The 26,598-nt window shown below is 35.1% G+C and overlaps 1 protein-coding gene across 3 annotated transcripts in view; it reads left to right on the top strand.

The window, feature by feature from the left end:
• Positions 1–329: 329 nt before the first annotated feature.
• Positions 330–26,598, top strand: part of LOC6045676 (probable chitinase 10) — a 125,346-nt gene continuing 99,077 nt past the window's right edge. Inside the window, exons 1-2 of one of the 3 annotated variants that reach the window (XM_038262538.1) lie at positions 330–459; positions 5,964–6,188. In XM_038262538.1, the coding sequence (XP_038118466.1) occupies positions 6,186–6,188 (3 nt within the window). In that variant the 5' untranslated portion in view covers positions 330–459; positions 5,964–6,185. Of the gene's footprint in view, positions 465–5,963; positions 6,189–26,598 lie in introns of all 3 variants that reach the window. The other 2 variants (XM_038262537.1, XM_038262536.1) reach the window with 2 other exon arrangements.

Raw genomic sequence — 26,598 nt, 5'->3', positions numbered from 1 at the left:
ACTAAGCGCACCTTATACTCTCTCTCTCTCCACCTATCTCTATCTCTTTCGTCAAAGTTTCAAACTTTACAAGTCGCAGCAACAGAAAAAAAACCTTTTCATAAACGTTTCTCCCACCCACTCCACCGACCACCGACTGAAGCTTTTAAATCTGTCTCTCTCTCTCCCGCGCTTGATCCCACTCCAATCGCACCTCTTAAGCCCGATCGTGTCGTGCGTCGTGCGGGCCCGATCGCGAGCCGATCTCTTCTACGACGACGAAGACCCCGACGAGAAAGGCACGGCACCCGCGGTATCGATGTTTATGAAATACAAATTTTGATTTAGTCCCTAGTTCGCATAGTTTGTGTCAATATCGCTGTGACTCCGTCTCCGACTTCGAATTTTCCAACACGTTTTCGGGGCGCAAAAGCTCTCTAGTTTTTATTTTTTTTGGAAGAACATAATTTTTGGTGGAAAGTGAGGTGCGTTAATCAAGAAGGAAACAATTGGTGTGTTTAGTTTTTGGTTTCAATAAAGAAAAAAGGAAAATTAATCAAAATTTCAAGAAAACGAAAAAAACTAAAAGTTTTTATTTAAAAAAAAATATGAAATCTTAAGAAAACACAAGACAAATGAAGAGATAATAAAACAAATATAACAGTCAGTCAAAACAGTGCAAATGTTGCAGAAAGAGTTACACAAAAAGGCGTCCGTCCTCGGATTGGATTTCAGTGAATGTGAAATACACACAATACAATAAATTAGCAAACGTGAAACAAAATCACACACTCGCGTGTGCGCTCCGTGCGGTTGAGAAACACACAAAAGACTTGAATGCCGCTGCTGGTGCTGCTGCTGCGCCGTAGTCTGGTGTGCTGTTGGTGGTGCATTGGGAAAAACAAGCGACGAACCCGATTTCTCTTTTCTCCTCATAACTAACAGCGATTTTTTTTTTGCTAGCGCAGTTTACACTCAGTTGTGGAGGAAAAAGTGGAGGTAAAATTTGTTTGGGAATGATGAAGAAATTCTAAAAGCTTTAAAACTATTGCAAACTTTATTTTATATATTTTAGAAAATATTCGTAGAATCACAGGTGGAAGACCAAAAAGTCTTAATTTTAAAAATGTATCTAAAGTTCAAACGCAGTTTTAACATTATTAAACGTAAATGAGCAAAAAACTGCTTTAACAAAAAAAAGGGGGAATAGGTATAGAAATTGCCCATTTCTCTTCAGCTTGGGAGTTTACATGTTAAACGTGCTTAGCGATATCCTTAAGAGGGTGCAACAAAATTCAGAATTAGCAATATGGATCAAAAGCTCCCCACAAATTGAATGGCTAAATATTCAATTTGGGAGCTTTGAAATTTATTGAATTTCGATTCAAAAATGTTTTCGTTAAATTATTTTCTATTTTATTGAAATTTTAGGGCGAAAAGTTTTACGTAAATTTCGTTCTCATTTTGTAGGCCTAATTGTAATGATTGTTTTTAGTTTAAAACAATTTTATTATAACTTCCTTAAGCACTGTACATTCCTTTAATGTTTAGATTTTTTTTTGTTCTTGGTGACTCCACCGACTCTAATGATTTTAAAAGAGAAGCCACTTAGGCCAAACTATCCCAAATTCCCCAGAAATTCATTCGTCATAATGGACCATTCCCCAAAATACCATTCTTTAGAATGATCCATTCCTCAAAATATACTATTTCCTGAAATGAACCATTTTCCAAAAACGTTCATGGTTTTTCATTTACCAAAAAAGGAAATCTATATGAGAAAAATGAAGTTAATAGAAATTTTTAATTTTATAAGATTTGAAGATTGAGGATTTCAAAAAGAATAGTAATTTTGGCACAAACTAAGAAATTCCTCAAGATTTACTTATTTAAAGAGATTCACTCTTCTTTTTAAAAGATTTACCGATTTGAAAAATACAAAACAAAAGAAAAAGAATCTTGTAAACTATGAAATTTATCGAGATTCGTCCCTTAAATTTGAAAATATTTAACCCTTTACAACCTAACCCCACCTTTAGACAGGCTTCGATCTGAAAAATCGCCAAAAATCCTTTTTTCAACCAATTTTTGATCTTTAAATTACATTGGAAAGAAGAACTCTTAAATTTTGGATAATTTTAGGGTTGGAAGTCTTACTTGTTTTATGTGACTTTGCCAATGGTTTTTAAAAATGTCAATTTTTAGGGGTCAACTTTGGCTGTGTTTTTTGCTAACATTTCCTATACTTTAAGTAAAATTAAGTATGCAGTAATTTTTGTAGTGTCCCAGATTATGCCTCTACGCATTTTTTAACAATTTAAATGATAATGGTGCCATTCTATAGCAGAAAATGTGAAAATCAAGTAAAAAAATGAAAAAGTGACTGTAAAACACAGAAAAAATTGGATAGGCAAAATGTAATGATAGGAGGTGTTAGTATATGCTAAATACAACCAAAAGCAAACATAAACTTAAAAAGATAAATGAAAATTAAAATACTTAAAAATAAAACAAGAAAAACATAAAACAAGAGAAGTGAAGTTTTTTTAGAACAAAAGTTGCTCAAAATGACCTCCTGAACACAGGAAAAATAAAAAATGAAGGGTAAATTTTTATGGTAAAGATTTATCTTTCTGTTTTATAGGATAAAGATGATCATTTAAAGATTTGAAGATTTTAATGTTCCAAAAATAAAAGTTATTCCTTATGAGTTACATAATTTTCATTCAAAATGTACTTCTTTTGGTAAAACTTTATTCCAATGACCTAAAAATTATTCGCCAGTATGGTCAATTCCCAAGAATTCCATTCCTAAAAATGAACCATTTTGAGGAAATTTTTATTGGAAGTGTTTTACCAAAAGAAGTACATTTTGAATGGTGTTGTTTGAATGTTGACGTTAATAAATGAAACAACAACATTCAAAATGTACTTCTTTTGGTAAAACACATCAAATAAAAATTTCTTGAAAATGGTTCATTTTTGAGAATGGAACTCTTGGGAATTGACCATACTGGCGAATAATTTTTAGGAAATTGGAATAAAGTTGGCCAAATTGTACAGACAAAGCTTTAAAAAACAGTTTTTTTCATCAAAATCTTGCCATTACGAATATAAAATCAAATTTATCATGATCAAGAAAACAAAATCAGGATCTACTTTTTTTACACATAAATGTAAGTTGAACATTGGTTTTAATATTTTTGAACATAAATGAGGTCATTTCAAAGAAAAAAGATTAAAAAATGGTTCCAATCCCAAGTAACATTTTATCCAGGAGTTCTACAAGAGCTCTTCAAGATAGCTACAGCATAGCAGTTTGGACCGCGGTAGGATAAAATTCTCTTCAAAACTTCTTCAGGAGTTTGGAAGAGTACTTGAAGAGAGTTTTATCCTACCGCGGTCCAAACTGCTATGCTGTAGCTATCTTGAAGAGCTCTTGTAGAACTCCTGGAAAAAAATGTTACTTGGGAATCAATTAACGAAAACCTTAAAATTATTTAGTTTATTTGCTTGAAAATGTAAAATGTTCCTTAATTTTATTAAAAAAATTCTCCATCTGGAGGAAGTTCGCAAATGCTTGGAATGTTTTGCAAAAAAAAAAAGAAAATTGCTGGTTTACTTTCCACAAGTGGCTCGATTAGATTACATGCTATTCCACTTTTTAGTACACATCATAAATTGCTTAAACATGTTGAAAAGTCATAAAAATTCTGATAATGAGACAAGCAAATGTAAACACATTTATTTCTTAAATTTTAAATATTATATTTCATATAATCGTAGTGAGATGCCAAAACAGTTAGCCTTTTATGATTGAAATTTTTTTAAATAGTAAGATTCTCGATTTATGATTATTTATAGAAAATTAATCAATCAACAGTAAATTTAAAACAAAAATCTTTAAATAAAATTTGAAAGGTTACTTAATTTGTGTGCTGTGGAAAGTGCTACTTAAAAATAAAGAGTAAATGTGTAAACCAGATATCATACACTTTATTTTCATCGCAGATTTGTTCTAGATTGGATCTGCTAACTGATCCCATTAAGTATGATATAAGAGGGAAATTTTTCGTTTGTTTAGCTTGACTCGGTGCTAACTCCGTTTGATTTACAGATTTTCTCAATTTGAACAAATAATGTTGTGAAAGTGTTGAAATTGTATGATATGCGCTGAAACGCTGCATGCCAACATAAGGTGCACGATGGAAATACATACCGTTTTCAATACATTTGAACAACAATCATGTTGATCGTTATAAGATGTTTGATTAATGGTAAAAATAGGCAATATTAAACTAATTCATTGGAATAAAATTTCGTTTAATTAAATTTAAAATACTCAAAAAACAAACATTGAGGATTTCCTTTAATTTAAGAGTTAAGAGTTTCTGAAAAATAACCAAATATTAGCGATAAGAAATTCAAAGGATAATTCAATTTTAGCATTCAAATTTTACAAAAAAAAAAAATAATTCATCCTTGATTTCAACAAAAAATATACATTTTTGCTAAATGATTCAACATTTTAAATCATTTTAAGGCCGTGAAACAACATCTGAACGTTCCTTTTTAAATTTCTATAACCTGTAAAGCTTCTCATTCTTAAAGACTATCAAAACAGAAAAAATGAAATCTAAACTATCGAAATTGGGGTTTAAAAGTTAAATTAACTAGAAACGTTTCAAACAAGTTTAGTATATTTTTCCAAATAATGTCCAAAAGCATTGAAGCAAATGTACTCACCCCTTGGAACCATTTTGGGATGGAACATGCGAAAATTGAAAGTTTGACAACAACGTAGTACAAAGTTTTGTTCAAAAACTCATGCCAAACATTTTACCACAATAAGCTCATGAAAAGATTATTTCTTTAAAAAGTTTCATAACAAATCCAATAAAAAACAAGAAACAGTTAAAAAAAAGTTTGTACAGATATCGAAAAATTAACAAAAATAAAGTTATTGGTTGTGAATAATCATTACTCGAGTGTCATCCTTGACTAATTAAGAAAAGAATTCGAGATAAATCGTTTACTGATAAGTTCGTATAAAAAATTATTTAACTAAGGAAATTCTGCATAAAACTTTTTGAAAATTTATCTGCGAAATTGTTTTGGCGGAAGGTGTTTGAGCTGTTTGAGGTTTGCAGTTCATTTGGATAAACTGCAACGCAAAAATATTTTAAAAAAATGCACAAATCGGAATGTGTCTAAAATAATATAAAAAGAACACTCAATGATGGAAAGATTAAATTGGAGACATAAGATTCGGTGTAAAACTGCATCGAAAAAGTAAACCGTTCAATAATAGATGTGAAATTTTTTGTAGTTTATTAAATTAACCTCATGAAAAAATAAACATTCAATTAACCACACTATGACTGCTTTTACCACATTTCCCAATCAACCGAGTGTACTCAAACAGCGTGTTCGAAATTGTGAAACCGTCTGCAGCCTTCATCTAATTCACAGCTTAGCAAAAATCTGCAGCATCTTTTCTCTACGCCTCTTAGAGACTGCTGCTACCACTACCTGCCTTTTGCATGCATATTTATCTTTATATTAACTTGCTCGAGCTAATGAATAAAGAAAAAAACATATTTTAATAATTTCGCACAAGGCCCCCTCTCCGTCTCAAAACATCTCTCCACCAAGTTGTGAAGGAAAAATGACCATTATTTGTGGCAGCTTTTGCAGAAAAAAGCTTTCATCTCTGTGATTTTCGCTTGGAAAATTTTCCACGCGCAGCACCATTTACCTCAAGCTGCAGCTTGGCTGCATGCAGTTTCACAACCACCTTCTGCACTACTTTTGAACAAGACACAGCACAAAACAGCAGCAGTGGCAGCAGCAAAAAAGAAGAAAAACTTGTTTGTTCACGCGCAGCGTGTGTGTGTGTGTGTGCGCGCCAAAACCGGAAGTCGTCAGAGCGTTATTCCAGGAAGCAAAGAAAAAAAAACCCTTTTTGCATTTCTCGTTTTCAGCAGCTCGAGGTTCGAATCCGGTTCGGGAAGAAACGAAATCAACGAAAAAAAAAGAAGTTAAATAGTGTGTGATTGTGCGTGTGTGTTCGATTGGCCCGAGGGTTGTTTTGGCTAGCGAAGGACACGAGACCTTGCCAGAAGCAGCTTGAGCAGCAGCAGCCGAAAGGAATAGAACGGAAGTGAACGCTTGGAGTTCGAGCCAACCAGGCCCCAGCTTTGAAAATGGTGAGTTGAGATGGGTTTCCGAGCGAACTGCAGTGTGTGTGCGGGGGTTCATCATCATTTAATTGGGCGATCGTGTCGAGGTCTTAGAAGGGTTTTCGTTCGGATGCTTCGAGAAGTGCAGGGTGATTACCTTTCACCACTCGTGGAACACGTAGAGGTTTGAGATGGAAATCGTAGGATTGGATGGGCAAATCATAGATAAATAGTGTGGTGGTACAAGGTGAGAAGGGAAGGCATTGAAGGGGGTTAAAGGTTAGAGAAGAGTGAGTTCAGAAGATCAATTTCCAAAAAAATATATTGAGTAATGAAAGGCAGATTATTAAAAATTTCATTGGTTCGAAGAACATCAAGTATGACATTGAGCCCTATTAAATTTTATCAACTCGTTAAAAATCGTTTCTCAAATCAACAATTTTATTGTTCGCGCTAAATCATGGCCTTGGCGTTCTCTAAATTGCAAGATTCTTGGAAATAACGAATTCGAAGACTTGAATCATTGAGGCAATCTTAAGCCGTTCAAGTTGGTATGACATTTTGGAGAGCAATTTGTGAATCTGATATGTACATTTGCCAATAAGCCACTAAATGGGATGAACCGTTTTAATGAACGAATGATGATGACAATGAATGATTTTGTATACTATTAGGAGTTTTAGGGAGTGAAAACATTCCCTGGTGAACATTTTCTGGAAATCGGTGTAGATTTGCCAATTTATCTTTTAAAACAAAAATTAAAAAAAACTGAAATTACCAAATCTCTACCGTTTTCGCCTATATCTCTACTAGGGTACTTAAACCAAAAAACATCTCAGATTACGACAAACCATGGTTTCCCTTGTAGCGGATACCCATAGAGACTCTCATGCCAAATATCAGCCCATTTGGTTGAGAATGTGCCTGCCCAAGGGAGTTGAAATTTACTTGGAAATTACTGTGTCTTGCGAACCTTCGTGGTGAACGGACACTAGAGCTGCGGTATTTTTTACTACCTAAGCTCAGAGTTATTTCAAAACAAAATTCACAGTCTTTTTAAAGACTACCTGAGTTATTTTCCAAAATTCTAAACAGTCTTTTCAAGACTAACACCACCTGAAATTTTGTTGTATTTTACAAACGAAGCCATCTTTTAAGAGAACTTTGCTTGCAAAATGCGTCAAAACAAAGGTAAACGCAAATCTTCTGAAGATTTGGTCGTTACGTCGGTGAAGCGTTTGAACGCTAAACCGGCTAACGGAAACAGAAAAGAAAACAGCCTCTTCTGAGGTCTGATTCTGATTCTGAATGTGAGGTCAATCCTCCAATTCCATTGACAAACAGTTTCGGTGTTTTATCCGAAACTGATGACAAGGAACCTTCTCCTCGTACTGAGCCTTCTGCCGTCGAGAAACGAGTAAAGGCTCCGCCAATTGTAGTGACTTCCGTCTCCGATTTGGCCAGCTTTCGAACGCAACTGAAGAATTGCAAGGAAACTTGCAATTTGAAAGTTTCGTTCCAGCTTGGTCGAAGAGGAGAATGTCGCTTGTTGACGGAATCTTTACAAGATCACCAAACTTTTGTTGGTTATTTGAAAAACCACAAACACAATTTCTACACGTATGAGACCAAGAATGCTCGGCCATTCAAGGCGGTCTTGAAAGGTCTCTCCAACGACTTGTCGGTGGATGAGATCAAAAACGAACTTAAGGTGTTGCTTGGCTTTGCCCCATCCCAAGTAATACCAATGAAGAAAAATCAAACGGGAATATTTCTCGCTTTGGTTTGACTTCACAATTTTATCTGATTCATTTCAACAGAAATGAAATCAACAATTTGAAACTTTTGGACAAAGTTCAGTTTTTGTTCCATGTACGGGTAAAGTGGGAGCATTTTAGAAACATGGCGGTAATGGCCAGAATCTGACCCAGTGCCGGCGTTGCCAGGCATTCGGTCACGGTACTGATCATTGCGCCATGGTTCCAAAATGCATGGTTTGCGGGGATTCTTCTCACGACAAGGACAATTGTCCCGTGAAAGAAGTCACCCAATTTAAATGTGCAAATTGTGGTGGAAATCACAAATCAAATTTCTGGGATTGCCCCATCAGAAAAAGGTTTTGGATTCTCGTGCTAAGCATCAGCCGAAATCCAAACCGAAATTTTCTCAAAGTCAGGTTGTACCTGCATCTTTAAATCAAACGTTCGTGCTGTCTCACTCGAACAATGCTAGAAATACCCCTACCGTGGAAAAGTTAGGTAACAACAATGGCATTTCTTATGCTAACGTCGTTTCGGGTTCGGGTTCATCCACGAATTTTAAATCCTCTACCAATTTTCAAATTGGGCAGGTACCTCAAATTTCATTTGAAAATTTTTCTGCTGGCAACGCTTTGGGATCTTCTGATCTCGGCGATGTTACGTTTGAAAAATGACTTTTTGCAAAACTCACTGTTTGGTTTGATTCAAACAATGAGTAATGCTACATCCATGATGGAAGCTATCCAGATTGGATTAAAATTTGCGAATGATGTTGTTCTTACCCTGAAGTTTAATCATGGATCTAAGTAATTCCATCAATATTATGAATTTTAATGCTCGCTCTTTAAAAGCGAAAGAAAATGAATTTTTCAACTTTTACGAGTTCATAACGTGCATGTTGCTGTTATAACCGAAACATTTTTAAAAACTGGCACTTATTTGAAAAGTGATCCAGATTATAAAGTTATAACTAATAACCGAATGAATCGAAATGGCGGTGGAGTTGCAATAGTTATCCACCGTAGTATGACTTATAGCACGTTACGTGACTTTAAGTTAAAAGTTATTGAAAGTTTGGGCATTGAACTTGAAACTTCTTTGGGAAAATTATGATTGCAGCTGCATATTTGCCTTTCCAATGCACTGGGGAAAATAAAAATTATTTCAAAGGGGATTTGAATAAACTTACTCGGCATAGATCTCGATTTTTGATCATCGGTGATTTTAATGCCAAACACCAATCTTGGAATAATTCAAAAGTAAATTCCAATGGTAAAATTCTGTTCAGAGATTGCACTTCTGGTCTTTATTCGGTTTTATACCCGAATGGGCCAACTTGCTTTTCTTCTGTTAGAAATCCATCAACAATTGATTTGGTTTTGACAAATCAAAGTCAGTATTGTGGTCCTTTAGTGACTCATGCTGATTTTGATTCTGATCACCTCCAGTAACTTTTTCACTTTCTCATGAAGCAGTTACCAGACCCAATAGTTCTGTGTTTAATTACCACAAAGCTAATTGGGACAGGTATCAGCATCATATTGAGAATAATTTAAATCATGATTTTGTTTTAGAAACCAAAGCTGATATTGATTCAGCCTTGGAATCTTTAACTAATGCAATTTTGGATGCTAGGAATATTGCTATTCCTAAAGTCCAAGTCAAATTTGATTCTCCCATTATTGATGACGATCTTCAGCTTCTGATTCGTCTAAAAATGTTCGCCGAAGACAGTATCAACGTTCTCGTGATCCTGCACTGAAGCGAATTCAAAAGATTTGCAAAAGGTTATTGACCACAGATTCACTCTCCTGCGAAATGAAAAGTTCGCAAGAGATGTCGAACAAATTAAACCTTATTCCAAACCTTTTGAAACTTTCAAAGGTTCTTAAGAAACCTCAAAACCAATCCCTTCTTTAAAAGATGGTGATAATATTCTATTAACTAATGGGGAGAAAGCTCAAAACTTGCTCAGCAGTTTGAGAGTGCTCATAATTTCAACTTGAATGTTTTGAGTCCTATTGAAAATCAAATTTCAATAGAATTTCAGAATATTGTTGAACAAGAATTTTCATCAGATGAAGTTTTTAATACGGATCTGAATGAAATAAAATCTATTATCAAAAATTTAAAAATATGAAAGCCCCTGGTGAGGATGGCATTTTTACATTTTAATTAAAAATTACCAGAAGCAACTTTAAGTAGCTTGGTCAAAATTTTCAACAAATGTTTTGATTTGGCATATTTTCCCAGTAGTTGGAAAAATGCCAAAGTAATTCCGATTTTGAAACCGGATAAAAATCCTGCTGAAGCCTCAAGCTATCGGCCCATTAGTTTGCTTTCATCTATTAGTAAATTATTCGAAAGAATAATTCTTAATAGAATGATGACGCACATTAATGAAAATTCAATTTTCGCTGATGAGCAGTTTGGATTTCGCCTTGGGCATTCAACTACTCATCAGTTGTTGAGAGTTTCAAATTTAATTCGAAGCAACAAATCTGAGGGCTATTCTACTGGCGCTGCTCTTCTAGACATAGAAAAGCATTTGACAGTGTTTGGCATAAAGGTTTGATTGCGAAATTGAAAAGGTTTAATTTTCCGATTTATATCGTGAAAATTATTCAAAATTATTTGACGGATCGTACTCTGCAGGTATGTTATCAGAATAGCAAATCTGATCAACTACCTGTACGTGCTGGCGTCCCTCAAGGAAGCATTTTGGGTCCAATTTTATACAATATTTTTACTTCTGACTTGCCTGATTTGCCCCCAGGATGTCAGAAATCACTTTTTGCTGATGACACAAGCATCTCCGCCAAAGGCAGAAGCCTTCGTGTCATCACAAGAAGATTACAAAAGCTTGGATATTTTCAATTCTTATTTGAAAGAATGGAAAATTACTCCAAATGCTGCAAAACTCAACTTATTATTTTCCCTCACAAACCAAGGGCTGATTTTCTTAAACCAAAAAGTCATCACATTATAAAGATGAATGAGGTAAATTTAAAGTGGGAGGATCAAGTGAAATATCTTGGACTTGGTTTTGACAAAACCTTACTTACAAGGATCACATTGAAAGTATCCAGGTTAAATGTAACAAATATATTAAATGTTTGTATCCACTTATAAACAGGAATTCTAGACTTTGTCTCAAGAATAAACTGTTAATTTATAAACAAATTTTCAGACCTGCCATGCTTTATGCTGTGCCGATCTGGACAAGCTGTTGCTTAACCAGGAAGAAAAACTTCAGAGGATTCAGAACAAAATTCTGAAAATGATTCTGAAACTTCCTCCCTGGTTCAGCACCAGTGAACTTCATCAATTAGCCGAAGTTGACACTTTGGATGTTATGTCCAATAAGATAATTGATGCATTTCGACAAAAATCATTGCAGTCTTCAGCTGCATTGATCCGCTCTTTATATAGTTTATAAGTTAGTTTTAAGGTATCCCTTTTCCTTTGTACATGTAGGACCTCCTACATTTGAAATCACTGAATAGCGAAAGCTACAATATTTCATGAATAAATGAAAGTTGCTAGTATTTAAAATTGAGGTGAAAAGTCATCGTTTGTGATTGGACACTCAATAATATTTTAACTGAATGAATGTACATGGAAAAGAAATTTAAATAAATATAAACTTAAAAAAAAAAAATACTTGGAAATTACTATGTAATTTTTGTGCTTTTCGTTAAATCGATTCTACAGGTCTAAGGACAACATGAATTCACTCGGAATAACGACATGTGAACTTTAAACCGCTGAGGACAGGCCAATTCTCAACCAAATGATCTGATATTTGGCATGAGAGTTCCGCCGTAATCAGAAGATGCAGTGGAACATCCTTCTACCACCAGGTGCTAACAACTAGTTTTTGCCAAAAGTTGATATTAGCCGTGATTGTATTATTCTTGAAAGTGACTGTTGATAAGCCATTATGTTTTGACCCCATGAACGTCTACTTTGTTTAAAATTGAAAAATCTAAATATATTTAAAGTTAATTTTTGTTTTGGTTTTAACTAATCTGTAAATCATTTTTCGACGAAACCTCGTCTCTAGACGAGCTTTATTGAGCTTTGAAAAATATAAGAAAGGAAATATCTAAAAGTAATCAATGGTTTTGAAAATTTATCTGTTTCACATTTCAGGTAACATCGACTTTGTAAAAAGTTTTGAAAAACAGTGTATATTTCTGAAGTCAAATTTGGCAGGGCTTTCTCGTCCTTTGAATATTAAAATGAGAATGTACTAATTTTGACGATTTCCCCTTCTATGCTTTGATAAAATTAATTCGACTAGAAACCAAATGTTTCAAGTTTTACCAAAAAATATGACAAACCCCCAAACATCGAAATATACGACTGGAAAATCTTGAAAAACATCAAACCATGGCATTTTTTTCAATTCAAGCAAAATAAAAGTTAAGTTATCCCTTCAATTTTGGATTTGGTTTTTCGGCTTTCAGTCATTTAGCAGTGAAAACAATGTATTGTTTCAATTTCCGACGTTTCGGCAAATTTATTGCCTTTTTCAAGGATTAAAAACGGTTTAATCCTTGAAAAAGGCAATAAATTTGCCGAAACGTCGGAAATTGAAACAATACATTGTTTTCACTGCTAAATGACTGAAAGCCGAAAAACCAAATCTAAAATTGTAGAGTAACAGTCGAGAGCATAACTACTGTTATCCCTTCAACGAAAAAAAAATGGAAATTTTACTTAAAGAGGTAACATTCTGTAAATTAAAAAAACGGAATATGATGTACAGTCATCCCACATATTCGGAACACCCACAAATTTGGAACACTTTTGTGAAAATTTGCCAATAGCATGCCAAATGCATCTTTTTTGGCGACCCTTCTCTTTTAAGGACCTTTATTTGGACACGCTATTTCACAAGCAAAAGTAGTTCTTTTTGAGCAAAAAGCTGCATTTCGAATTGAATTTTTTTTATTCAGAACTGCAAAATACTGCCTCCAAATTGCCTTTTCCAAAATTGTGGGCTGTTATTGTGTCTCCCACAACTGTGGAACAAATGAATTCAACAGATATTTTCACAAAAAAATATCAGACCATGTATGAAACATCACTAAGCTTGAGTTTCATTGGTTTTAGTGTGTGAAGTCATTATTTTGTAGAAAATATGTACTCCTGGACAGAATCAAAGTTTGTTTACATCCGTAAGAAAAAAGTTTTCCGAATTTGTGAATTTCAAGGTTTATGTTTTTCTTTGAAAACTTGATGCAAAACGTAAAAATTTACAGCCGGGGAATACGAAGGTAAAAGCGAATTATTATGTTCAATTATCGATTTACTATGATTTTTTTTTAACATTGATCGATCTGTAAACTTTTCCGAATATGAGGGATGACTGTACTATAATGGCAAAACTATTATAAAAGTATTTGTTTGGCGAGATAAATGCAACATAAAAATATCAAATTTCCTGACATTTTTCCGGGTTAAGTCATATGCAACTTTTTGAATGTTGTTTTTTCCTGATGTTAATGCATTTTTCACAAGAAAGATCATTTAAATTGAAATGAAAATTTTTCAAGATAAGTTAACCATTGTAAGAAATGTTTAAAAGAAAAGGTTTTCATTGTCAGTCAAAGTCAAAAAAATAAAAAAATTGTAATTACAAGTCATGGTTTGAATATTTTAATGAAAAAGTGTTTTTAAATCCATCAATCAATCATACGTGAAACTGAACATTGAAAATTTTCGAAAATTCAAAAGATTTTTTCAATCCGAACATGCTAAAAATGATTCTTAACGCAGAGGAGTGCATTTAAAATTTATTTCAGCTGAATGCACATAAATTTTCATTGAAATTTTGGAGTTTTTTGAAAGCATTTTTCTTTTGCTCCCTGATTTTTCGAGCCATCTTTGAAAGGAAGGGTGACAAAAACTTTAAATAAAATTTGTATCAGTCATAGAAAAACAAAAACTAACAGTTGCAACCCCTAAATCCTTGAAAACATTTTGTAGAAAAATTTGAAAAACATCTCAAATTCAAAAAATTATCTTCATTTAACTGTAAAGTATTGAAAATTCCTTCTTCATATTTTATTCTTGTAAGTAATAGAAATAGGGCAAATAATTAAATAAAAAATTCTTCAACTATTTTTTTTTTTTGGACTGGAAATAATTTGAAGACTGATGTTTGTTATTGTGTCTTTAGCCTAGTTTTGAAATTGTATATATTTATTTCATACAACAAATCTTAATGTCTTGATTTTGACTAAACTTAATTTAAAAACTTTATGCAATTAATTTAATATGCTTCTATTAAAAAAAAACTTTCAAAAATATGAAATCATTTAAAAAATCTACGACTGCAAATAATACAAAGTTTAACAAAACCGTAAATTGAGCATGAGCATGAGAACTAAGTAAAACAAAGGCATGAATTCATTATAAAATTAAAATCAATGAAAGATGATAAATTTTATTAAATTTCTTCAAAAATTAATGGTGGCAAAAAGACCAAAATCAACTGGGGCGAATCGGGACGTTTTAAAAACACTTAAGCATGAAATTTGGAAAACAATTGATAATTCAAAAATATCCAAATATTGTGAATATGCCAAATAGTGTAAGACTATCATTTTAATGGGCCAAACATTGAATATTACGCCCATTTAAAATGCTAGACTCGATTTAAAAAAAAATCAAAATATTGTTTTCGAAAAGATCGGAAAATTTCACGAATGTTTCATGTATTAACATTGATAATCGGACCATTAGTTGCTGAGATATCGTCATTAGAAAATGGTGGGTTATTTTGGTGAGATTGAGAAAACGGCTCTATCTCAGCAACCCGAGGACCAATCTTCAATGTCTCTTAGACAATTTTATAGCAAATTTTCTGAACTTTCAAAAAAAAAAAAAATTTTAGAAACGGTGACTCATGGTCACTATTTTTAAAAATTGAAAAACTTCTAATATTTCACTAAAATCAAACTTTCGGTGGCTACATCTTGAAAATGGAGCCCTTTATCAAAAAATCTGTAGAGTACTTTTCGATTGCAAATTCAATTTTGCATTAAAAAAAAATGTCAAACTTGTTTTTGCATGAAACTTCGATTTTTTCCTAAAATCAATGTTTTTTTCAAAAATTCATAACTCGGCGGCAGATTTTTTGACCATGTTTTTCTATGGCTCAAAAAATGCGGATTTTTGTCCCCTAAAACATATAAAAAAATCTCGAAAATCAAAAAATACGTATGTTGGGAAATTGAGTTTTAGTGAAAAAAGTTGATAAAAAAATCTGCAATTTTTTTCTGTGTACCTATTTTTTCTCAAAAGTCCTCAATAATACCTACAACTTTGCCGAAGACACCAAATTGATCAGAAAATTCACTCAAAAGTTACAGCTGTTTGAATATTTACTTACCATTTTTGTATGGACAGCAGCCAAAATTGTATGGAAACTTGTATGGATGAACCTTTCACACAAAATAGTGTATTTATCGTGTGCTCTTTCAGCAAAACCTACAACATACAGTACTTTGTTCTAGGAGTCTTGAGGAAATCCAGTTTTTTTTTCGCGAAAACCGTAGCCTTATGTGTGGGACAAACTTCAAATGCGTCAGCTTGCTGTTTTTGCATATGGAACAAATATGCGAACATGGGCAGTAAAGGTATGATTCGCATATTAACAAAACTTCACTAGATTGAATGGCATTTTCATAAAAGGTTCAGATTTTGGTGTTTTTATTCCAAACTTGAATCTATTATCAGTCATTTCTCAAAATATGTTTTCCATAAAAGGAAATCATCAAGCAAAAAATAACAGTAGATCCCTCAAACGACCCGCTTTCATCTCAGTTCATTTGACCAACCACTAAAGACCTGGGGTTTGGTAAAGTGGTTGGTTTGATTTTTTACACTGGATTAAGGATAGGGGACTTAAAGAACAGGAATTGTCGATAATTCCACTTTTTTAAGAGGATAAGGGAAAATCTTCACGTATGTTTAAGGGAAAATCTGTCAAGTATGTTTCGTTTGGAGTTGAGAACCGGATATATCAGTTCACTCCATACTCATCCACCCTAAGAATTAACGACCAGTTGACCAAATTTCGATTGACATAGTTCCAGTGAAATTGTGGTCCTTAGAATACCAATTACCTTACAGTCAGACGATTCCTCCTGAATAATCAATAATGTTCTTCATTCATCCCAAAAGCTTCACTGAATACCAATCAGGAAGCACGGAATTGTTTTCTTACGAAACAGCTAGAACAGTGTTTGTTTTGTATTCCAACCCAATAATGTTGTGATTTCGAGCAAACTCAAACTCGCCCAAGTGTCCACCTTCTCAAGGCAGCTCAACTGGCTGGCAGCAGAATATGATTATGTAAATCGAGACCCAGCAAATAACGTTTCATGGTCGAGCGACTCTGGCGGCTTGCCAAACCTCAAACCTGCGATGTTGTGACGCGTCGCGGTGCTCTTCACATGTATTTACTTTGCTTGGTAAGTGGTACATACGACAATTTGCGCACGACAAATGAAGAACACATATATGCTTCTGGGCGGCGAGAAGACGGTGGTTGTTCCACTTAACGTAATCGATGGAATTCGATACCGTTTTTTTGTTGCTGTCTGAAACGTTCCCGAGTGGATTCCGAGAACATCAAAGAGAACGGTTGCTAGAACGAGGGGATGCCAATTTGTATTGCACAAGTGTCGTTTGGAGTTGATCCAGTTTTGTTCGAAACGTGATTGAAATTGCGGGTTGGTCGCTTAGATTTGAAGTCTTTTGATCATTTCGTGCAATTGGGAAATGGTAATCTTACAAAAACATATGAAAGCTCATTTTCCATATCAAGATATATTTTTCATATAGAATGAAAATAGTTTGAAAAAAAAAACCTCTTTAAAATAATCAGCAAAATCTATTCATTATCAACTCGTGCCAACACCGGATGAAGTTACTGTGCGCGCACCTTGAGCGGTCGAGTGGCGTGGCGGCGTGGTTTGTGAATGCAATTAAAAATTAAAAAGTGAAAAAAGTCAACCAGCCAAGTTCGAAGCCGTCAGCCGTCGTCGCGCATACATTAATCTGTTTAGTTAGTAATTAAATTAAATTTTACCACGTTTCTCTTCACCCGGCGCACTTGGGAGAAACCCGTCGTAAAAAAATGAAAATTAAAACTCTCACCTCTTGCATTTGTGTGGCGGCGTCTCATGACGTTCATAAATCTACTTTTGACAGAGAACGTCTAAACGCACACCCTTGGGAAAACGTCACATTTTGACGAGGTGCAGTAAAACGATTTTGATTAACATTCCACCGGCGTGTGATTGAATGTGGTTAAGCACTTTCTGGGAAAGGATCTGCTTTCATGTGCAAGTATGTATGGCGGGGAGTTTAACTAATTCAATCTGTAACTTTCTTGGAAGTTGCGCCGGCACTCATTGAAATGCTTAAGGGTCATGCGATGTCATGTAATCATGAGGTGTGCGAGATTTTGGGATTCACAGCGTTGAAACAAGTGAAAACTTTTTTGGGAGCCCAGGTTTGAAAATTAATGAGGGTTTTCAACCAAAATTATGCTACACAGTGGACTCAATAAAACAGTAAACCGTCATGCCTAGTTCAGTCGACCATGAAAAGTTGTTTGTTGATCCTGATTTACATAATTATATTCTGTGTCTGTATTACCTGTGCCTTCAAGTAATTTTATACACTTAGCTAAGGTGTAAAAAGAGGTTTGCAATTGCATCAACAATCAAGCCTTCGGACGCTTAGTTTGGCAGGCAATGCTGTAGAGCACATAATTTGTTTTTTTTTGCCTGCTGTTAAAGTTGCTTTTGATGGTTTATTGGAATATTAGAGCAATTCCAGCTAAAATCAGGGATTTTTCTGATACTTTTGTACCCGATCCTTTCCGATTTCAATAAAACTTTGTAGACATGTTATCCTAGGCCGATATAAGCCATTTTCGTGTAAATGAAGCCAATTTTACTCGAAAATAACATTTGCGAAAGGCGTAAGTAATTTAAAAAACTAACTTAATCCACCTATGTGGTTGGAGCCTTCCTCACTCATTACCAACAATGGCTGATTTGATGGGGTTGTACACAAATTTCATCTATTTTTTAGATTCGGATTAAGAAAGTACATAAATATCACTTAAGTGGTCAGGACTCGAGACAGTGTTGCCAGATCTTCAATGTTTTGAACTTGTTGGAAAGGTCTTTTGATTACCTATCCAACGATGGGTCGGATGATGGATCCGGACATAGTTTACATACATTTAAGTGAGATCCGGCTTCCAAAAAGTGCATAAATATCACTTAAGCAGTCATAACTCGAGACAGGGTTGCCAGATTTTTAATATTGTGGACTCGTTCGAAAGGTTTTTTGATAACCTAACCAACGATGGGTCGGATGGTGGATCCGGACATAGTTTACATACATTTAAGTGAGATCCGGCTTCCAAAAAGTGCATAAATATCACTTAAGCAGTCATAACTCGAGACAGGGTTGCCAGATTTTTAATATTGTGGACTCGTTGGAAAGGTCTTTTGATAACCTAACCAACGATGGGTCGGATGGTGGATCCGGACATAGTTTACATACATTTAAGTGAGATCCGGCTTCCAAAAAGCATAAATATCACTTATGTGGACATATCTCGAGACAGGGTTGCCAGATCTTCAATGTTTTGGACTCGTTGGAAAGGTTTTTTGATAACCTAACCAACGATGGGTCGGATGGTGGATCCGGACATAGTTTACATACATTTAAGTGAGATCCGGCTTCCAAAAAGTGCATAAATATCACTTAAGCAGTCATAACTCGAGACAGGGTTGCCAGATTTTTAATATTGTGGACTCGTTGGAAAGGTCTTTTGATAACCTAACCAACGATGGGTCGGATGGTGGATCCGGACATAGTTTACATACATTTAAGTGAGATCCGGCTTCCAAAAAGTGCATAAATATCACTTAAGCAGTCATAACTCGAGACAGGGTTGCCAGATTTTTAATATTGTGGACTCGTTGGAAAGGTCTTTTGATAACCTAACCAACGATGGGTCGTATGGTGGATCCGGACATAGTTTACATACATTTAAGTGAGATCCGGCTTCCAAAAAGTGCATAAATATCACTTATGTGGACATATCTCGAGACAGGGTTGCCAGATCTTCAATGTTTTGGACTCGTTGGAAAAGTTTTTTGATAACCTAACCAACGATGGGTCGGATGGTGGATCCGGACATAGTTTACATACATTTAAGTGAGATCCGGCTTCCAAAAAGTGCATAAATATCACTTAAGCAGTCATAACTCGAGACAGGGTTGCCAGATTTTTAATATTGTGGACTCGTTGGAAAGGTCTTTTGATAACCTAACCAACGATGGGTCGGATGGTGGATCCGGACATAGTTTACATACATTTAAGTGAGATCCGGCTTCCAAAAAGTGCATAAATATCACTTATGTGGACATATCTCGAGACACGGTTGCCAGATCTTCAATGTTTTGGACTCGTTGGAAAGGTTTTTTGATAACCTAACCAACGATGGGTCGGATGGTGGATCCGGACATAGTTTACATACATTTAAGTGAGATCCGGCTTCCAAAAAGTGCATAAATATCACTTAAGCAGTCATAACTCGAGACAGGGTTGCCAGATTTTTAATATTGTGGACTCGTTGGAAAGGTCTTTTGATAACCTAACCAACGATGGGTCGGATGGTGGATCCGGACATAGTTTACATACATTTAAGTGAGATCCGGCTTCCAAAAAGTGCATAAATATCACTTATGTGGACATATCTCGAGACACGGTTGCCAGATCTTCAATGTTTTGGACTCGTTGGAAAGGTTTTTTGATAACCTAACCAACGATGGGTCGGATGGTGGATCCGGACATAGTTTACATACATTTAAGTGAGATCCGGCTTCCAAAAAGTGCATAAATATCACTTAAGCAGTCATAACTCGAGACAGGGTTGCCAGATTTTTAATATTGTGGACTCGTTGGAAAGGTCTTTTGATAACCTAACCAACGATGGGTCGGATGGTGGATCCGGACATAGTTTACATACATTTAAGTGAGATCCGGCTTCCAAAAAGTGCATAAATATCACTTAAGCATTCATAACTCGAGACAGGGTTGCCAGATTTTTAATATTGTGGACTCGTTGGAAAGGTCTTTTGATAACCTAACCAACTATGGGTCGGATGGTGGATCCGGACATAGTTTACATACATTTAAGTGAGATCCGGCTTCCAAAAAGTGCATAAATATCACTTATGTGGACATATCTCGAGACAGGGTTGCCAGATCTTCAATGTTTTGGACTCGTTGGAAAGGTTTTTTGATAACCTAACCAACGATGGGTCGGATGGTGGATCCGGACATAGTTTACATACATTTAAGTGAGATCCGGCTTCCAAAAAGTGCATAAATATCACTTAAGCATTCATAACTCGAGACAGGGTTGCCAGATTTTTAATATTGTGGACTCGTTGGAAAGTTCTTTTTATAACCTAACCAACGATGGGTCGGATGGTGGATCCGGACATAGTTTACATACATTTAAGTGAGATCCGGCTTCCAAAAAGTGCATAAATATCACTTATGTGGACATATCTCGAGACAGGGTTGCCAGATCTTCAATGTTTTGGACTCGTTGGAAAGGTTTTTGATAACCTAACCAACGATGGGTCGGATGGTGGATCCGGACATAGTTTACATACATTTAAGTGAGATCCGGCTTCCAAAAAGTGCATAAATATCACTTAAGCAGTCATAACTCGAGACAGGGTTGCCAGATTTTTATTATTGTGGATTCGTTGGAAAGGTCTTTTGATAACCTAACCAACGATGGGTCGGATGGTGGATCCGGACATAGTTTACATACATTTAAGTGAGATCCGGCTTCCAAAAAGTGCATAAATATCACTTATGTGGACATATCTCGAGACAGGGTTGCCAGATCTTCAATGTTTTGGACTCGTTGGAAAGGTCTTTTGATAACCTAACCAACGATGGGTCGGATGGTGGATCCGGACATAGTTTACATACATTTAAGTGAGATCCGGCTTCCAAAAAGTGCATAAATATCACTTAAATGGCCATATCTCGAGACAGGGTTGCCAGATCTTCAATGTTTTGGACTCGTTGGAAAGGTCTTTTGATAACCTAACCAACGATGGGTCGGATGGTGGATCCGGACATAGTTTACATACATTTAAGTGAGATCCGGCTTCCAAAAAGTGCATAAATATCACTTAAGTGGACATATCTCGAGACAAGGCTGCAAGATCTTCAATGTTTTGGACTCGTTGGAAAGTTCTTTTTATAACCTAACCAACGATGGGTCGGATGGTGGATCCGGACATAGTTTACATACTTTTAAGTGAGATCCGGCTTCCAAAAAGTGCATAAATATCACTTATGTGGACATATCTCGAGACAGGGTTGCCAGATCTTCAATGTTTTGGACTCGTTGGAAAGGTCTTTTGATAACCTATCCAACGATGGGTAGGATGGTGGATCCGGACATAGTTTACATACATTTAAGTGAGATCCGGCTTCCAAAAAGTGCATAAATATCACTTAAGTGGACATATCTCGAGACAAGGTTGCCAGATCTTCAATGTTTTGGACTCGTTGGAAAGGTTTTTTGATAACCTAACCAACGATGGGTCGGATGGTGGATCCGGATATAGTTTACATACATTTAAATGAGACCCGGCTACAAAAAAGTACATAAACATCACTTAAGTGACCATATCTCGAGACAGGGTTGCCAGATCTTCAATGTTTTGGACTCGTTGGAAAGGTCTTTTGACAACCTATCCAACGATGCGTCGGATGGTGGATCCGGACATAGTTTACATACATTTAAGTGAGATCCAGATATATGTGAAAACACATTTTTATACATAACTTTTGAACTACTTATCGAAACTTCAATCTTTATAAACTCGATCTATGGGACCCTTAACCAAGTCGAATGCAACAGGTCAGGTCAAATCGGTTCAGCCAGTGCCGAGAAACATGAGCTAGTTTGTTGGTCACATACATACATACACACACACATACACACACACATACACAGACATTTGTTCAGTTTTCGATTCTGAGTCGATATGTATACATGAAGGTGGGTCTACGACGTTTTTATACAAAGTTCATTTTTAGAGCAGGATTATAGCCTTACCTCAGTGAGGAAGGCAAAAAACGGTTTTAATGACTGAAAATATAAAGCAATATTTCCATTTGAATTGAGATTCCAGCATGTAAAGTTTCTTAATTACGCAAATTAGGAAATTAAGTTTTGATGGTGAAAGAAATAATAAAAAGGTGGAAACATAACCAGGTTTCAAGTGTTGTCTTTTTCCCGTAATTTCACATCGTGGATTCCGTTTTTACAAGGTTTTAAAAAATGAAAGGATTTAGACACCAAATTTTCATATTAGCACCAAGCACCACACTCGATTTTTTCAAAGTGTAGTGCTTATCAAAGTTACCTTACTTCAAGTGAGGGTTCTTATTTCCCTTCCCTGTCAGCTGGGTTCGACTTTTAATATAAACAAAAGCATAACTTTAAGTAAGTAAGGTTAAGTGAATAAAAAAGATGAAGTTCTGCCGAAATGTAAGAGATATAATATCAATAATTATCACAATTAAAACCGATGAACATTTTTCACATTTTCAACGAATTTGTTCTGCTGAAAATTTGGAAAAAAAATTAGTCCTGTTTCAATAGTTTACAACACATTTCATAAAAAGATCATTTTAGCAGATGATAATTGTCTATAGAAGCCAATGATGCACTAATTTTCATTGAGTTAATCATTTTATTTTGAGAGTATAAAATAGTTATGTTTATCAATGTTTTCAAAGTAATAAATATAATACTATTAATAGTTTTCAAAATAATTTAAACTCCTTTTTCAAGTGTCATGAGTTCATTTCAAAAAATATAACATAAAATAAGTCAAGTCATCCAACGCAAACATTTCTTAAATCTTCTTCTTTCCAATGCTGTTCTTCTTCTTTCCAATGCTTTTTAATGGTCAAAAATTGGTAAGAAAATGGATTTTTGGCAAATATTCAAGATCGAAACCCGCCTAGAGGCGGGGTTGGGTTAAAAAGCTGTGTCAAAATCAAACCGGATTTCAAAATAAAAATTTGCAACGAAATTATATTTAAAGCACTACCCAACAACCTTTTTATGAGAAAAATACATGCCTTAAAAAAATTAAAATCTTAATATTTGTAATGATATTTGAAAAAAAATGAGAAAAAGAAATTTTAAAAAGTTTTGTTGTCTTTTCCTATAATATTGTTTAACCCGCAAAATAATCTTTTGTTGGAGACAAAATGCTTTGCAAAGTTTTACAGCTCCGTTTGCACGAGGTAATTTTTTTAAATGTTTAGTCGGTTACCGTCATCTGGGACGAATCGATACTCCAGTCTGAATAGGGACAACAGAGTTTAGAGCATTTAATAGTTTTAAATTTGGAAATGGATGTATCGTAAAACGGGGTGACTTTGATAGGTTTGAGATTTTTTCCGCAAACTGAAGAGTACAAATTTTATACGCACGGAATGGTATGGAATCATTCTGACAGTGGTATAGAAGTGTTGCAAGTACTTCTAGAAGAAGTTTTCATACAACTTTGAATAGTTTAAAAAGTTAGTTAACTATAATTATGAAAATGATGATAAATAGACATTAATTAAATATTCTCAAAGTGTCATGATTATCTCAATGAACCTGATTTCGAATCAAAAAATGGAGTGCATTTTTGGACTCTTTGAACAATTTACCACCAGGAGAAAGTAAAATAAGTTATTAAATAATTAGTATTATGTGTTTTGGAAACATAATTTAAAAAAAAATCTCCCAATTTTTAAGCATTTTCAGTAGGACAAATTTCATATAAAATGTGAAATCTTTTGATTGCTGCTTCGATTGCAGTTTAAATAGTGTACGCACCTTGTGTGCATAATTGCACAATTATCAAGTTTTTCATGCATTTATGAACAATCTGTAAATCACGTTAAAAATCTAAGCTGCTTATAAATAAACTTGTGACTTTGAATCAAGGACTACCTCAAAGTTTTCTTCAGCAACTCAGACTCAACGAGCTTAACCGAACAAATTGCCACGCAGTCCAGTTCCAACAATATCCCATTGAATTCGCTTGAATTACATTTCCTGCAAAGTAAATCACCGCCAGGGCTTTGCCAAGCCGCGTTCCACTCCCATTCACTTTCAATTTTCAGTGGCTTTGTCGCTTTCGAGCCAACCTCAAAAACCCAGCCGATTTGCACCCCCCCTCTGGCCTGGCCCCACCCAGACTTTATGATTATACCTTGGAGCGCTACCGCCTGCCAGCCGCACCGCGTTGGCTAGTGACTTTAACTAGTTGCTCAGACTGAACTTTTTTTTTGCTGCTTGCTTTAAAAGACACATAAAGTGCACTTATATACCTACGCCGAAGTTAAGTGGCTTGGCCGTACTCGCACATAGCGCTGGCTTAAGTACATAGCGAGTTCATACATGGATATCCAACCCGCTCAGAACAAAACCAAAACCGTGGCAACGCTTTGGCAGCGAGTCGTGGTTTTCACAATCGATATTTCTACCTTGCGGAAAGCGTACAACGTGGCTCAGTCTCAGCAGCTCAACTCAGCTTTGCATCTGGATGGCATTGAAACTCTGGTCACCACCAGCACGAGGTAACGACGAGGCAGCTGCCACGAGCTTCGGCTGTTCTGAACTGTTGGGTTGAGGTGGACGTGGCGAGCTAAGGGATGTTGCACTCTGAGAAAATTTGGTTAAAATTTTCGTTCTGAGTTTTGTCAAAATCTTCGATTTATTGAAATCCCAAAAACTTCAATTCAAGTAAAAATATATTTGAAATAAACTCAACGACGACCTTCAGTGTTCAAGTTGATCGATGTGCGAAGTTTCTCAAACGTTTTTCTTCTTTTTAAAATCTCCCAGTTGCTGTCAAGTCCAACCAGTTGCGTTGACCAAGCGGCACAATGGAGTCGTAAATGTTATGAATGATGATGGTGTTATGCTGCGGTGTGGTCGGCTCGTGACATTTTGAACACAAGCTGAAAATGTGTGTGACGGCGAACGAGTGATATCCAGCCGACGATGGTGATGATGAGCGCGAAATTTGTCTCTCGCGCGCCGTTGAAACGAAGCAGTTTGCCAAATTAGTCGCAAATTGGTCTTGGCGTAAAGTGATTGGTTTGTGGACAGTCTTTTAGATTGATAAATTGTACTGGTGGAAATATCGAATGTCAGTTATTTTTTAAATAAAATTAGTAATTTTTAATTTCATTTATTTTTAATTTTATGAAACATGGACTATGTCAAAACAAATCATTTGGTATTAATGGCTTTTCCATATAATGTTCCATACAATTATACGGGCTGATCATACAAAATTGACATGAGAATACAAAACATTTTTTTTTATTTTCGATTTTTGTTTATATGTTTCAGGAGATTAAAAAAGGCATCTTGTGCGCTTAAGTCAGAGATGTTGCAAAATTCGAGTCCGCAGCTATGATTTTTTGGAAAAATATGGTTATCGAAAAAAAACAAAAATATTGTCAAAACTAATTTTAAAAATTATGTTTTGAAAAATCTTATTTTCAATCAAAAATGACGTTTTTTTTAATGTGCGAGATATCGCGAATTGAAAAGTTTCTAGGGGACCATCCATAAACCACGTGGACACTTTTTTGAAATTCCCGAACCCCTCCTCCCCTCGTGAACAATTTCCATACAAAACAGAACTTTCTTGTATGGAACGTGAACAATCGCTGCTTAAAAAAAATATTTTTTAGGGATCAACTTTGGCTGTGTTTTTACTAGGGCGTCAAATTTTCCTAGGTTTTGAATTTCCCGGGAAACGGGAAAAATATTTTTGAAATCCCGGGAAATTTTTAAAGCAGTCATTAAATCTATGTTTTCATCATATTTGATAAATTTTCAAGCTCAATAATAAAAATGTTTAACAATCTACACTTTAATCTAAACAAGGACGACAGTTTTTAAATAACTTAAATAAATTATTTTTTTTTTATTTGAAAAAAGTAGAAATATAAATTTTCAATGTCATTCAAATGAAATAAGTGTTTTATTAATAAATTTCTTCTATGTATTTTAATATATGCCATAACTAGAAAAGCTAGAAAAATTTCTTTGAAAATATCTACAAAAACGTTACTTAATCCACCGGAAGGTGGTTGCTGCCTTCCTCCTAAAAGCCTTGCAACCACACACTACGAAAGCTTTGGCTAACGCTTACTTAGTAAAGACACTATACATCTGAGTGCTGCCATCTAGGTATGATAAATTTAATGAACCATTTGAAAGCACTGCAGTGTTTGTGTGCGTGCACTGAGCGTAAAGTTCCGACAGCTATCCGACGGAGTCAAATTATGTAAATAATGACCTTTTAAGTATCAACCAAAACAGTTTTTCGAACATATCTTTTAAAGTACTGCACCAAGCCGGATGAAATTTAAAAAGACTTAAAGAACCTGAAGGCAAATCCAAAACATAGATCCGGACAAAATCGGTCGAGCCAGTTCCGAGAAAAGTGAGTGAGAAAAAAATTCTACGTCCATCCACACGCACAGACATTTGCTCAGAATTTGAT

Source organism: Culex quinquefasciatus, chromosome 3, assembly GCF_015732765.1.
Source record: "Culex quinquefasciatus strain JHB chromosome 3, VPISU_Cqui_1.0_pri_paternal, whole genome shotgun sequence".
NCBI lineage: Eukaryota > Metazoa > Arthropoda > Insecta > Diptera > Culicidae > Culex > Culex quinquefasciatus.
This window is presented reverse-complemented; position numbering and strand designations above follow the sequence as displayed.